Genomic DNA, 15,238 nt, shown 5'->3' on the forward strand with positions numbered 1-15,238 from the left:
AGGTCGGTGAGAGTGGCCCAGTTGCAGAATCAGTGCAGTTTTGGTGAAGAATGTAGCAGGGGAGAGGGAGAGAGAAAGCAGAAGTGAAGAGGAAGGTTTTGAGGTGCTTCCGGAACCGGAGATGGTTCTCCTCAAGTTTCAGGGAGGCAGGAAGGCTGTTCCAGAGGGAGGCCCCTGCCGCGGAGAGAGATCTACCCCCAGCTCGTTGCTTCGAGAAGCGGCTGACCCTGAGGGAGGTGGAGACGGATGAGCGTAGGGCTCGGGAAGGAAGATATTTAGGAAGAGAGAGTTGAAGGTATTTAGGCCCCAGGCCCAAGAAGGCCTTGTGGACAATGCAGAGGGTTTTGAACTTAATCCTCGCAGCCACTGGGAGCCAGTGTAGAGATTTCAGTCCTGGAGAGATACGGTCCCTGGGCTTGAGGTCAAGGACAAGTCTCGCAGTTCTGTTCTGGATGAGTTGCAGAGGGCGGAGAGTGGAGGCAGGCAGATTAAGATAGAGGCTGTTACAGTAGTCCAGCTTCGAGAGAACCAGGGCTCGGGAGACAGTGAGCTTCTGGGGGAAGGAGAGGAAGAGAAGAATACCTCTGAGGAGGTGCAACTGGTAATGTGACTTCTTAGAGACGTCAGATATATGAGGAGAGAAGGAGAGTGTGGAGTCGAAGATGACCCCGAGGTTTTTTGCCTTGCAGGTAGGAGCAGGAAGAGGGCCAAGAGAGGCCGGCCAGAGAGCTGCAGGGAAGGAGGGAGTGGGTGTGCCAATGAGTAGGATTTCAGTCTTACTAGCATTAAGGCAGAGGTCATTGGCAGCACACCATTCCTGGATAGCAGACAGACAGTCAGAGATGAGGGAGGGAGAGGAGGAGGCCGAGGGTAGCCTGAAAATGAGCTGGGTATCGTCCGCATAGCACTGAAAGTTGGGGCAGAGGGCGGCGATGCAGTGGGCAAGGAGTGCCAGATACTGGTTGAACAGCCAGGGAGAGAGATTAGATCCCTGGGGAACGCCACAGGTGGAGAAAAAGATGTCAGAGAGGAAGGACCCAAGTTGGACCTGGGAGGGTCGATTGGAAAGGAAAGAGGTCAGCCACGCCAGAGCCTGACCAGTGATACCCAGGTTATCACGGAGACGGTTGAGCAGGATGGCATGGTTGACAGTGTCAAAGGCAGAAGAGAGATCGAGCAGAATGAGAACACACGGAGTGTTGGAGTCGAGGTTCAAGAGCAGGTCCTCACGGATGTTCAGGAGAGCAGTTTCCGTGCTTCTGGCCGCTCTGAAGCCAGATTGATGGTCATGGAGACTATCAACAGCTTCAGCATGGAGGTTAAGCTGGGAGATGGCCAGTTTCTCCAGGAGCTTGCCCAGGAAGGGAGTGATGGAGATTGGGCAATAGTTAGCCGGACAGGAGGGGTCGGCAGAGGGTTTCTTAAGGAGAGGGTGCACAAGGGAGTGCTTGAGGGGGGATCGGAAGACTCCAGAGGCGAAGGAGTGGTTGCAAAAGTCAGCCAGGGCAGGAGCCAGGGAGTCGATGTGGTCCTTGATAGTTTTGGAGGAACAGGGGTGAATCTGTTTAGACGAGACTTTCATAGATCGGACTTGTCTGGAAACCTCGTCAGCAGAAAAAAGGGGAAAGGCAGAGAAGGAGGGAGGAGGGGTGGCTGCAGAAGGTCCAGAAGAAGAGCAGGGAAGAGATGGGGGGAGGTGATAGGAGGAGAGTGAGGACAGTATGTCCTGAGTTTTAGAGATGAAGTGGGAGGCCAGTGCAGTGCAGAGGGCCTGGGAGGGGACAGGAGAGGTAGAGACTGCAGCAGGGTTGGCAAGCTCCTTGCAGATTTTAAAGAGTTCAGCCGAGTTGTTAGATGCCGCAGAGATGCGGGCTTGGATAAGGGCTCTCTTCTTGGTGAGAACAGAGAGACGGTATTGCCTTTGGAGCAGGCGGCAGGCCAGTTTGTCAGAGGATGAACATGAAGCACGCCATTTCCTCTCAGCCACCCTGCACTTGCGTTTTAGGGTGACGAGATCCGAATCATCCCAGGAGTTACATTTGGCTTTGGGCTTCAGGCGGATTTTCATGACAGGGGCAAGGAAATCAAGAGTATCAGATATAGAAGAGTGGAGCAAGGAGAGGGCTGTGTCAGGGTGGGAGTCAGCCGAAGGGGGAGGGGGGGTGAGAAGGTGGCAGCGAAAGCCGCAACTGACAGGCGCTTCATGGGTCGGATGACCGAGAAGGTGGGTGGCAATGATGAGGGTGGCTTTGCCTGTGGGGTAGGGAGGGTGAGGTGGGAGGATAGGAGAAAGTGATCACTCCAGGAGAGAGGAGTGGAGAGAGGGACAGAGAGGGGAAGGTCAGAAGAGATCAGAGCATCAAGAGTGTGCCCTGCAGAATGAGTAGGCCCAGACGGGAGAATAGAGAGTGAGAGAGAGTCGCAGAGGTCACAAAAGAGTCCAGTGGGGGGACAGGAGGCATCTAGGTGGATGTTGAAGTCACCAAGAAAGAGGAGTTGAGTGGTAGAGGACAGGAGTGAGGAGGAGATGTCAGCCCACTCAGAGAGGAAGGAGGAAATTTGACCAGGTGGCCTATAGATAGTAGCCACGGTAAGGGAATGGCTAGGAGAGAGAGAGAGTCGGCAGACAAGACATTCAAAAGAGGAGTAGGTCTGCGTAGGAGTGACAGTGGCAGGAATCCACTCAGGGAAGATAAGGGCAACACCCCCCCCCTGCACGGTTGGGCCTGGGCACAGAGAGGATCTTGTAACCTTCAGGTAGGAGTGTGTCAAAGCTCGTGACAGAGCTGGCTGTGAACCATGTCTCAGTGAGACCGAGGACGTCAAGGTCCAGTTCCTCAAGAAGGCGACAGATATCGGAGGAATGCTTGATGGCAGAGCGAGAGTTAAGAGTGGCAAAGTGGAGAAGGTTGCTATCCTTGAAGGACTTCCGGGGAGGGGTACAGATCAGAGGTACGCCCTGCGGAGGTGTAGAAGAAGGAGGTGAAGAGGGAGTGCGAGAGGAGGCAGGGAGGGAGGGTAGAGGCAAGGTAACCGAAGACAGGTGGGGGACAGCAGGGGAGGAAAGGAAGTTGATGAGGCGAGGGAAGCGTCTATCAAAGAGGTGAAGGTTGGCCTGAGGGCCTTGGACCAAGACGGTCCCATTAGCGTAGACATTAATGATGGCCTTAGAGGAGCGGAAGGGGGCCAAGAGGACATCCCAACGGGTGCCACCATTAATGGGAGAAGAGGAAAAAGGAGAGAGCACAGAGACCATATGAAGGGTCCATAGGTCAGGTGAAGGCACGAAAAAGAGGATGTCAGTGAGAGTTTCCTTCGAGCAGGCACTAGTGAAGGTGTCAGCGATAGGGAGGCCTGGGTTGGAGACCAGGATGTCCTTTTTAAACTTTTTCCTACCAGATTTAGTGAGGAGAGCAGGATAGTCAATAGAGAAGCAGTTAGAGAAGATAGGCGAGATAGAGAGCACCATGGAGTAGGAGGGAGTGTGGGGGCGGGAAGACAGACGATACGATAAGCATGCAGGCAGGACGTGAGCGGCAAGCCCAAGTTTACCACATTTCAGAACAGTGAATGAGTATTAGGTACAGAGGCCACCTAAGTTAGAGAATCCTGCGAGGGGAGAAAAAACCCAAGTTTACCACATTTCAGAACAGTAAATGAGTATTAGGTACAGAGGCCACCTAAGTTAGAGAATCCTGCGAGGGGAGAAAAAACCCAAGTTTACCACATTTCAGAACAGTGAATGAGTATTAGGTACAGAGGCCACCTAAGTTAGAGAATCCTGCCAGGGCAGAAAAAAACCCAAGTTTACCACATTTCAGAACAGTAAATGAGTATTAGGTACAGAGGCCACCTAAGTTAGAGAATCCTGCGAGGGGAGAAAAAACCCAAGTTTACCTCAACTGTGGAACACAGTGAGGTGAAGACACCATGCGAAGGAAGTGACCAGTTGTAGGTGGGGTGGGCCGCGCAAGGTGGAAATGGCAAAGTACAGGCACCTTGCGTCCCCTGCGGACACCTGCAGACACACAGGGAGCCGCAACTGAAGGAGTCGCCCAATGCCAAAGGTATTTGTGCTTGTTGTGATCTGTAAACCAGATTGCCATTTTTCATTAGTCTATTCCATTATCATGTTGGAGTACAGTATCTCATACTGTATTTTATGCCACACTTGTCATTTTCGCTCAATTAGCTTACCTTCCAGTACAGCAACTGGTTATCCGTCTGTATCTTCGAGCAGTGAGAAACATCTAATCAAAATGGCCGCCTTTTATTTATATGCATCGACACGTTACGACGTGATGACATCATGTGTTGACATACATCATTTTTTTAAAATCTAGTAAACTGAACTATGATTTGTTTTGAGTTTGAAAAATGTATGTTCTATGGGATGTACCCAATGGTGGTTCTTATGTACCAATACATTAATGTTGGGGAACCTACCTTCCCTCAATGTTCATGCATGTCGTCCTCTTACCATAGGATTGGAGGATATATAACTTAAGTCTTAGTCTTGAGATATTTAAATATACAATATCAGTGAATGATATATGCATGTGCCAATCCAGTGGGAGATAATCTTGGTCAATTGAGGTTGTCATGATGATGTCCTAAGATGGCTTATGTCCTTAGGAGTTCCAAGCTCCCGACCAAATGTAAACGTGCTCCTACGGGATTAACAAAGTTTATGAATAATCAGTAAATGTGCCTTGAGCAAAACATATCGTGCTTTTAACTACCATTTTCTGAGCAGGTTTAATCCATCGTTTGGAGAGAATAAACATTTGTATAGCACTTTTAGATGGCCTGCAATTTAACTGATACTGCTAATGCTGTCCACGGGTCCACATTCACCTTTACATCTTATGTGAGGTTAAGTAAAGTATCTTGCTATAGGTTATATATCACTTTATCACTCTCTGTGAAACTAAATTCCCTTTTTGACTTTTGGGTTACCCATGTTGTGGCAATGGTAGGTTTATATCTCCCCTTGGTGATATATTGTATAATGTTAACCAGTAGATTTTAAAGAAAATGATTATTTTTATTTAGTTACCGTTAAGACACCATCCAAGTGATTTAACATTTACATGCTCACATTCGGTATGCTAGGTTTCCTCAATACAGTATCCTTGTTTCACTTTACATTCCCATCTTAACACATGGTAACATTAGTAAATATGTAAAAAATCCAGCTGGTATATGTTCATTGCTCGTATCACGTATAGGATAGCGTTCACATAATTCTGTCCTATATATATTAGATAGACATAATTACCCAATTTTTATTGTTATCACAATTATTATAGATATCATTCCTGCCAACTAAGTAATATCCCTGTGTGATTTTTATCTGATAATCCCAGTCTTAGTTTGTCCATTAGGGTTCACTAAGGTATGGGACTTATTCAACTAAGTTGTTATAGATCAATGTACACTCTAACCAGTTTCAACATTCTTCCAATGTGTTCTTCCAATGTGTTAGAAGACCCGGTTATTATAGTTCTCAGTGAATGTTGGTAATATTTTTTTAATTCATAGAAAACAATTCAGGCTGAAATCTTCGTTCATCCCATCTGGGGTCATGCTGTTCAATGTTTCAGTCCAATAACACTCCCTTTGATCCATGTGTTCCCCATGGCTTCCTCCTCGGGGGGCTTTCTTCACAACTTCACTTCTAAAATAATCTCTTTTAGTTGTGCTATGGTATGTCGTTTTTCTTTAAAATGTCGAGCCACTGGTGATCTTATATTTTGTGTTCTTATACTGCTCTTATGCTCATTCCATCTTTCTTTGGCCTTTCTCGTGGTTTGGCCCACATAATAGATGCCGCAGGGGCAACTCAATCCATGTATGATCGATTTTGCATCGCAAGGTGTGAAGTCCTTCAGTTTGAGTTTGCTCCCCTTCTTTGGATGCCTGAAATATCCTCCCTTCATTATATTATTGCAATTGCAACAATTTAAACATGGAAAGGTCCCTGTTTTTCTTGTGCTCAAAGTCAATTGTTTTTCTTTCGGAGGTCTCGCTGCCTTGATTAGTTGGTCCTTCAAATTCCGTCCTCTTTTATAGGCGATAATGGGGGATTTGGAAAAAGTTGTTGTAACTGTGGGTCTAATTGTATTAACAGCCAATTCTTCTTGATCAACCTGGTCACTTGGTGACTCTGCCCTGAGTATCTTAAAGCATACAGAAATGGAATTTCTGTTGATCGTGTTTTGGGTGGTAGAAGTTCCGTCCTTTCTAAGTTTGAAGTCTTAGTTCTTGCCAATTCCACCACATCTCTCGGGTATCCCCTTTCCAAATACTTTTCTGTAATTTTCTCATTTTCTTCATTTAGTGTGTCCTCTGATGATATGATTCTTTTCAGCCGGATGAACTGGGTATATGGTAAATTATTTTTAGATGTTGTGGATGGTGACTTTGGTAATGAAATGAGTTGTTCACATCTGTTTTTTTGTGATAAATGGTTGTTATTATGGCAGAGTTCTTACTCTCCAATTCGACATCTAGAAAATGTAGTTCGGGGGTGCCCACCTCCATGGTGAATATGATGCGCTCGATAATTGAGTTTATATAGGATAGAAATTCATCAAGGTCATTTCTACTACCCTTCCAGATGACAAAGATGTTGTCTATGTATCTCTTCCAGGTAATGATATTGTTCTTCTATCTTTCATTATTCAATATTGACATGCTCTCTAGGCGGAACATGAATAGGTTTGCATAGGTTGGGACCATAGATGACCCCATTGAGGTGCCTGAAGCATGTAGTTAAAATTGTGGCTTGTGTCTAAAGTAATTGTTGACTAGAATTATCTTGCTGAGTTCCAAGATTAATTGTTTATTGGCTTCACAATTCTCACTTCTTATTAGGGCCCATTCGAGGGTTTCAAGCCTGTCTTGATGTGGAATGGATGTGTAAAGTGATTGGACATTAAATGATACCAGTAGATCTGTTTCTTGTATTTCAATCAAGTCTCTAAGTGAATTTAAGAAATCTGTTGCATCTCTGAAGTAGGTCCATGTATTTTGTACCAACGGTTGTAGTGCTCTGTCTGCATAGTCCACTAATGGATTGAAAATACTTTCTGTCCCTGCTACAATCGGACGTAGTGATCTTTTTTTGGTGTCTTTGTGGATTATTGGTAACCCATAAAAGACTGGAGTAATAGGATAGTTATTTAGCAGAAATGTCTCTGTTTTTTTCTGAGATCCAGTCCTGTTCAACGCTCTTCCCAATGTGTCTTCAATGATTTTTGCTACCTCCTCAGTGGGATCCCCATCTATTTCTATGTACGTATTCTCATCCTGTAGTAATTTGTTTATCTGGTTTTCATAGAATGAGGTATCCATTATGATTATGGCTCCGCCTTTGTCTGCCGGTTTGAGGGTTATGGTGACATCTTCTGTTAAATCCCTAGCTGGCTCTGGTGTTGTCTGATGTTATAGCCTTTATTTCTAGTGAAATTAACTGCTTTTAGGTCTTTAGACATCTGTTTTTTGAACATTTTGAGTGCTATATTGTTCACCTGTGTATCAGAGTTACTTTTAGGTTTTATTTCCAAATACTCATGTTCCACTGTCTGAGATTCCCTCATTTCTTGAGAATCAAAAAGCACTTTTAATCTAATTTTTCTCATAAATTTGTGAAAATACTTTTCTTCTAGCAGATTAGAATTCTGTGTCGGAATGAAGGACAGACCCAGATTGAGTACATCTAATTGATTTTGTGTCAGTATCTTTGATGAAATGTTCACCACTAATTGTTTGTTTTGATTTTTGGCCTTAGATTTCTTTTGGCCTCCTCTTGACAGCTTTTTCTAAAAAAGACAGTTGATTGAACTGTGCATTAGAAGTTGTAGCTTCCTGTGATGTGTGTAGAATAGGTGTTCTTTGTGTTTCAGTTGTCCCGGTCCTGTTGTCCTCTCCGCTACTTTGAGCTTCACTGCTGGGTTCACTTGTGTCTTGAGCTGGTGCTCTTGGATTTTGCGGTTGCCTCTTAGTTTGAGATGGCCTTGCCTGGTTATAATATTCCTGCCAGAAATAAACAATGTCTTTTGAATAATAAAGGGTGTCCCTCTGGAACTTTCTTACCTTCCTCTGTTCTATATCCTTTTTATAATTCTCTATGGACTTGTTGACCTCTTCCAGAATATTTTTCAATTTGTCCCTGGTTTTGAACGTAGCCAAAATTGTTCTGTCAACTCTCCTTTCCTTATCAAGATTGTTAACTGGTGTGGATAGTTCTTCTATAGTTAAAAGTATCAAATCAAGGGAGCATTTATTTAGGTTTTGCTCCCATCTCTTTAAAAAATCGGGGTTGTCTTTACAAAGGGTTGTTCTTAAATACACCCTCACACCTTGTGGTATTCTTTTCGACCGATAGTATTGTGCCAATGTTGTTACATAGAGTTTTTGAGAAATGTCCCTCTTGATAACCCTTTCCAACTGTGTTAAATGTTTTTCTGGATTGGTTGCTAATGGAATGCTACTTTAAATCTAAGAGTGCTATATAAATAATATTTATTCTCTCAAATGATGGATTATACCTGCTCAGCAAACGGTAGTTTAAAGCATGATTTGTTCTGCTCAAGGCATATTTACTGAGTATTCATAAACTTTGTTAATCCCCTAGGAGCATGTTTACATTCGGTTGGGGGTTTGGACTCCTAAGGCCATAAGCCATCATAGGACATCATCATTACGACCTCAATTGACCAAGATTAAGTCCCACTAGATCAGCACAGGCATATATCATTCACTGATATTGTATATTTAAATATGTCAAGACCAACACTTAAGTTATATATCCTCTATCCTATGGTAAGAGGACGACATGCATAAACATTGAAGGAAGGTAGGTTCCCCATCATTGATGTATTGGTACATAAGAACCAACAATGGGTACATCCCGTAGAACATACATTTTTCAAACTTGAAACAAATCATAGTTCTGTTTACTAGATTTTAAAAAAAATGACATATGTCAACACATGACGTTATCATGTCATAATGTGGTGATGCATATAAATAAAAGGTGGCCATTTTTATTAGTTTCTCACCGTTCGAAGATACAGCTGGTTAATCAGTTGCTGTTCTGGAAGGTAAGCTAATTGAGTGAAACACTAGTGTGGCATAAAATACAGTATGAGATACTGTACTCCAACATTTTTGATAACGGAATAACTTATGAAAAATATCAATCTGGTTTACAGATCACAACAAGCACAAATACCTTTGGCATTGAAGATATACATGAGACCCAAGACAAAACTTATAAGAGCCATCTCTAGCAAGGGGACAACATAGGTAAGAATTTATGGGATAGTTGACTGGTATTACTTAGTACTTTACATATCAGAGAGATTGAATTTACTGAGTCATCTAATGGTTTGTCTAAATTAGGTACACTGAGAGGAGACAACAGACACACAGGGTACTTGTGTATCAAGAAGAGATTCTAATAGACCCCACGAGGTCTATCTAAGAGTGGAGTGACAGCTACATTGGAACACAGGTACATTCATTTGGACTCATGACATTTAGATAGTATTGTGTTTTTAGAGTTTTTTGAGTAGTCATATCCTTCAAAGTATATATATTCATATATACTTTTTTAAATAAGTTTTACTCTTGCAGCCAGCATACCCCATAATTTGGAGGAGTCAGTGGATTGTGTATCACACTTCAAAAGTTGGAGAAAATTAGGAAACCCAGATTATCCAATTCAAGAACTAGATGAGATACGAGAATATCATCCAAGAGATTATACATTAGGAAACATGACAGAATGCTGTTAAACTTGAGAAACCATTTATAAACTATCAGCTAATTATGTTCTTTGATTGATTGATTGTTTATTTGTATAGCGCCTATACACAATGGGCCTCATTAGCACCATGGTCCATGCCGGAGTCCGCCATGGCGGAATGGGGAATTACCACCCCATTCCGAGGTTGGTGGGGCGGTAATTCCCCATGCCGGCATGGCCCTTCCCCATTCCCATTTTGCCCCATTTTTGCCTGTTAAGGTCGGGTCGCGCAAAGGGACCTCGTAATTAGGCGCTAGGTGTTTAACGGCGCTGCAGCCTTTTACGGCGCCGTTAAACACTTAGCGCCTGGGTCATAATGAGGCCCAATGTGTTTCAAAGCGCTTCAAGGAGGGAGGGCACATGGGAAAAAATACAACGTACATTCTTTCAGCCCTTGAAAACAGTTAGAATGTGAAAAGAACAGAAGATCAACTATCATAATCAGCCTGACGACATTTCAGATAGTGCAAATGCTAAGGTGGATGGGGAGGGAGGGAGAAGGAAACAGACAAGCGGCTACATTACTATGCCTGACGGCAATTGAGGTAGTGCCGGAATGTAAAACAGGAGGAGGGTGGAGAGGGGGGATTTGAAAGGAGGAGGAGGAGAGGAACAAAATCGAGTGACAATTTTACTATGACGACATTCTGATAGTGCTGGAGGGGTGGGAGTAGTAAGGGGGAAACAGAAGGGAGGGGAGGACAAACAAGCTGCAACAGATAGGTCAGGAGGACTTAACTGAAAAGTAAGAGCAATCTCTTTAGATAGAATCAAGTATGAAGACAAATACTGAACCCAAAAGCTCCTAATGAAGGGAAGACATTCCCGAAACACGTTGAGCAAACCTTTAGGATATCAGAACACGAGAAATGTATTAGTATAATTTGATGTGGTGATTTGAAAAAGTGTTACGTTTGGACTACTTTCTCTCTTGAAATCTGTTTTGTTGATCAGGGAATTAACTTTGAAAACAAATACTTAGCACACATATGAGTGTTGTAACAGATTATGTAATCAGAATTTACAGTTTTGAAACCTTATTTTCTTTGTAAAAAAAGTAAAATATGGTCATTTTTACAACACAATTGCAGATTAATTCTTTTTTGTAGTTATTTAACACAAACTCGGTGTGCGGGGGACGGGAGAGTTTCACAAATTTGTGGACATCTGTTGTTGTTCATTTTGAATACCACCTAGTGTCAGAGCTGATTAATCTCCCTTGCAACCCCTACTTTTTATAAAATTGAAGTCAAACTTTAATAAAAATGAGGAGTGCTCCTAGGCACCAGGAGAATATTACCATGGTCTAAAGACCCAGCAAGATTATAGACAGGGTATGTGACCACCCAGCTAATAAACCCCTTCCGTAAACAAAATAAATCTGGTGTCCTTACACATTCCCCAGGTAGAGTTTCGGCCATACTTTGTCTTCTTGATTTCGCTGGTCTCCTCTGGGTTGAAACAAAAGCTGGATCTTTCTGACAGATGGTGTATTGCCATGTCGAGTTATCAGGCTGCGCTCAGGTGGTGTGCTGTGGCCAGGTGGTGTGCTCCCACCTGGGGGTGTGCTGTGTTTAGATGGCTTGACGCGGCTAGATTGAGTCTTCGGACTAGATGAAGTACTGCGGGTAGATGTGTTGTTGTTTGAAGGCGTGTTGCGGCTAGATGATGTGCGATGACTAGATGATGGCGTGCAGCGATCATATTGCATGTGATGAGGTGATGGTGTGGAAGGATCAGATGGCATGCACTGATCAGATGGTGTGCGTCGATCAGGTGTTGTGTGGTGATCAGATGGCATATGGTGACCAGAAGCTGTGTGGCCAGCAGAAGGTGTGCTGCGACAAGAAGGCATGCTATGACCAGCTGTAGCACTGCAGCCAGCTGGCATGCTGCAGGCCACTGGTGTGTTGTGGTCAACTGGTGTGCTGCGTTCAATTGGTGTCCCATGGTCAACTGGTGTGCTGAGACCAAACGGTGTGCATTGGCCAGATACTGTGACATGTCCAGGCGGTGTGTTGTGGCCAGATGGTGTTCTACAGTGGGCTGGTGTCAAGCGACCAGCTGGTGTTCTGCGGCCAAATGATGTGATCTGGCCTGATAAGATGCTGTTGTCAGATGAGTTGCTGCGACCCGATGCTGTGTTGTGGCCTGATGGCATGCTGCGTCCAGATGGCATTCTCCGGTCATATGGTATAACAGTTACTGTACTTTGGCAAGATGGCCTGTTGTGGTCAGATGGTGCACTACATCCAGATGATGTCTTATGGCTAGATGGTATTCTGTGGCCAAATACTGCTGTGCGACTATATGGCTTGTAGCTCACAGATGACATGCAACAGGGTATTTCACTTGCTCTTTCACAGTGACAGAAGTCCTCATGATTGCAGATGTGAGGCCTGCCTCCTCTCTGATCCCGCTGATGCATTTCACACGGTGCTGTCTTGTGGGGCTGCTCGTACCAAACCTGGCAGCCCTGCCCCTCCATAAAGCAAGTATTGATCTGAAAAAGATATATATTGTTGTTGTTACATTGGTGTAATTACACATTGTATTAAACATTTCAGTTAAGTCTAAAAGCGCTCTAATAACTAACATCAAAGACTGTACTTTGACATATGTAGCTAGATAAGGATCAGTGCATGAAGTGATTTGCATACAATCCGAACATACACTAGTGGGATACTTAAATAGATGTGGAACGGCCCAAATGCCAAACAGATTACCTGAGCCATGGCAACACTTCTCCTAACAAAGGTGATAACTGAGTTTTATGGGCCTGTCTGATTAAGAATCATACAATTTAGTTAGACCCAACACAGTGGTCTTTCTTGAAGTACACCCTGTCAAAGACCAAAATAAATAGTTTAATGTGTTATATTTAATTCAGAAAATCGAATGTTTTCGTAAATAGCCAAACAAGGGCGTAGACAAGGCAATTGGCAAGTGGCCAACAGGATAATCAAACAATTCCCTGTCTTTCTGAAGACTCTCAAATGTCTGTATTATCTGTGAAAGGTCAGAGAGGCTGTATCATCCAGTGACATGCCTGACAAATAACTTGTTTAAATCTGGAAGAATGCACACCTACTCTCAAACAAAATTGAACAGGTCTAGATGTTAAATTGTGACTTAGGTACAGGGGAAGTGAAAACAACCCTGGCACGAGGAAGAAGATAGATGGCCTGATTATTTACCTTCTACTTGTGATGGAGGATGTTTTCAAGAGTATTGTAACGAGCAAAGAACTCATCGCAACCGAATAGGTAACAAAGCTACATAACACTTTTGTTTGGGTGGATAGATGATGGCTTTCTTTGACGTAGGGTTACACAAAGCCTCTTTTTTTACCTGCACAGATTCAGTGGCATGATAATTAATGGATAAGGATTTTCTGTTCTGTATTGGTTGGTGGCGTTTTCTGTACAACACATGGTATGGAGAGTTGAACCGTTAAATCACTGTAATTTCCAATTATGTATGTTAAGTCATAACATATGAGATGATATTATATGTCCTCAATTGACTCTTTTCTACAATGGCCTTTTATTTACATTCACAGTGACTATTGTGCTCCTGATCCCGAAACGTGTTGAGCTTCGCATTTGTATAAAGAAATCATAGATGAGCATCATTGAGTCTGCCTCCTGATTGTCTGCTGTCTAAAATTACTGATTTCACAAATTGGCGTTTACACTAAATTGTAAATTATTGGTTGTTGCTTCACCATTATAGTGTGCAGGGGATGGGAGTCCTTATTTTTAGGACACCATTTATTTTTCTTATGTAAATTGCTCAGCCCATGAATCTATGTTTGCCTTCCTTTGGAGGGGGTGCCCCATCTTGGGCTCATTCTTACCCTTATAACAAGCTACATACCTTCTATAAGCTTCAATGGGATCACCCTCCAGCAAACCTTCATCAACTTATCAAAGATGTTTTAATGTACATTGACTTGGGATCACCTGCTTCAATTTAAGACACCAATGTAGTAGATGACAAGAGAAGACATCCATACAGCAACCAATATTACCCCTTTGCGCAAGTCTGGCTGATTGCCAACTTCAGCTGATAGCACCATCTGATGGAAAACACAATTATTTGTCATTCTGCTTTTCAAGAAATGAGAGCAAAAAATGTCCCATACATTGTAGGTTGTCTCATCAGTTCAATACCCCATATTTCTTCCAGACACAGGGGCTTATACACCCACGGCCAACAGCTTTCAACAGCACCAACCACCAACTGTTCATTCAATATCCTGAGTCTGAAGGGATTAATATGAGGAACAATGGTTACTAGGCATCCCTCTTTGCCCCCCGCACGCATGGATCCAGATGCCACATTGGAGTTGGAACCCTATGGCGTAGCCACCAAGGCATAAGGTCTTTATAGATGCCTGTTCATGGATAACCAAGTTGGGATAACCTTCCTATAACCTGCACAAAACTACCCTTTCAGTTCTCCTCGGCCTACATACTCAAGCAGGAATAGAGGGTAGTTGAAGATGTTCATGTTCCAATACGTTATAGTGTGTCACTGGAATAGCAGTTGAGGTAGTCAACTATGTTGTGTTAGTTGCGGAGCCTCAGCTACATAACATAAGTACCATATTTCCTCTACGCATCAACAGCCACCACAATTGACATAATGAAGTCATGGAGATTCCATGTGTTGAATTCACTATGGGACAATATTAGCAGACATCAAGTCACAGAAAGCAAAATCCAATAATCATTAGGATATGTTGGTGTCTGTGAGCCTGTCTGCCTATTGTCAAGTCACTTAGTAGTTTTCATGGCTGCTCAATGAAATACCACAAACCTGTTTCCTATGCTGTGACACCTCCAACCTCATTGAGGAACATGTGTTAATTATACTTGGAGATTCAATATTTGGGTTGAAGAATGTGAAACTTAACCAAATCACTCAGTTCATAAATAGTTAGCAGTCATCGCAAACAAATGGTTAAAGGGCCAGCACACTCAGTCGGACACACCCTGGTGGCAGTGTCCTGTGAAAAAGGCCTGTCTATTAATTAATGCCCCATAACCACTTTCTGTGAAGTGACCACCTTTTGGTACTTTTTGTTATCAATGCACTAGCACACATCCTCCCTACTCACAAAAGAGAAGCAACTATTGCCAAGAGAAGCTGGAAAATCCTTCATCTAAAGGAACATATAAAAATAAGGGAGAATACTAAGCCATGCATGACAGCACCAAAGCACTGGATCACAGAGAAACAAGCAGAGACACTCCACAACCTATTACGCAATTCAAACCATAAGAGAAAAAATAAGCACAAGCAGCAAAGTGGTTCATCCCGAACTTGGAAACCTGAAGAAAACAAACTCAAGACTGGACCAGGCATGGGGGAAACATTGCACTGGGCAAGGCATGACAGCATACCAGCATATCA

The 15,238-nt window shown here is 43.4% G+C and overlaps 1 protein-coding gene and 1 long non-coding RNA gene across 3 annotated transcripts in view; one reads left to right on the top strand and one right to left on the bottom strand.

The window, feature by feature from the left end:
• Positions 1-12,305, bottom strand: part of LOC138472679 (uncharacterized) — a 99,835-nt gene extending 87,530 nt beyond the window's left edge. Inside the window, exon 1 of the mRNA XM_069610971.1 lies at positions 11,212-12,305. Coding sequence (XP_069467072.1) covers positions 11,212-12,305 — 1,094 coding nt within the window. The remainder of the gene's footprint in view (positions 1-11,211) is intronic.
• LOC138472680 (uncharacterized) overlaps positions 1-15,238 on the top strand; it is a 243,716-nt gene that overhangs the window by 82,532 nt on the left and 145,946 nt on the right. The window contains exon 4 of one of the 2 annotated variants that reach the window (XR_011268657.1): positions 12,184-12,298. The exons of the other annotated variant lie outside the window; for it this stretch is intronic. This is a non-coding gene — a long non-coding RNA (uncharacterized lncRNA). Of the gene's footprint in view, positions 1-12,183; positions 12,299-15,238 lie in introns of those variants that run through there. 2 annotated transcript variants of the gene reach the window in all.

The sequence above is a fragment of the Ambystoma mexicanum genome, chromosome 8 (genome assembly GCF_040938575.1).
Source record: "Ambystoma mexicanum isolate Mex_15411 chromosome 8, UKY_AmexF1_1, whole genome shotgun sequence".
Classification (NCBI taxonomy): domain Eukaryota; kingdom Metazoa; phylum Chordata; class Amphibia; order Caudata; family Ambystomatidae; genus Ambystoma; species Ambystoma mexicanum.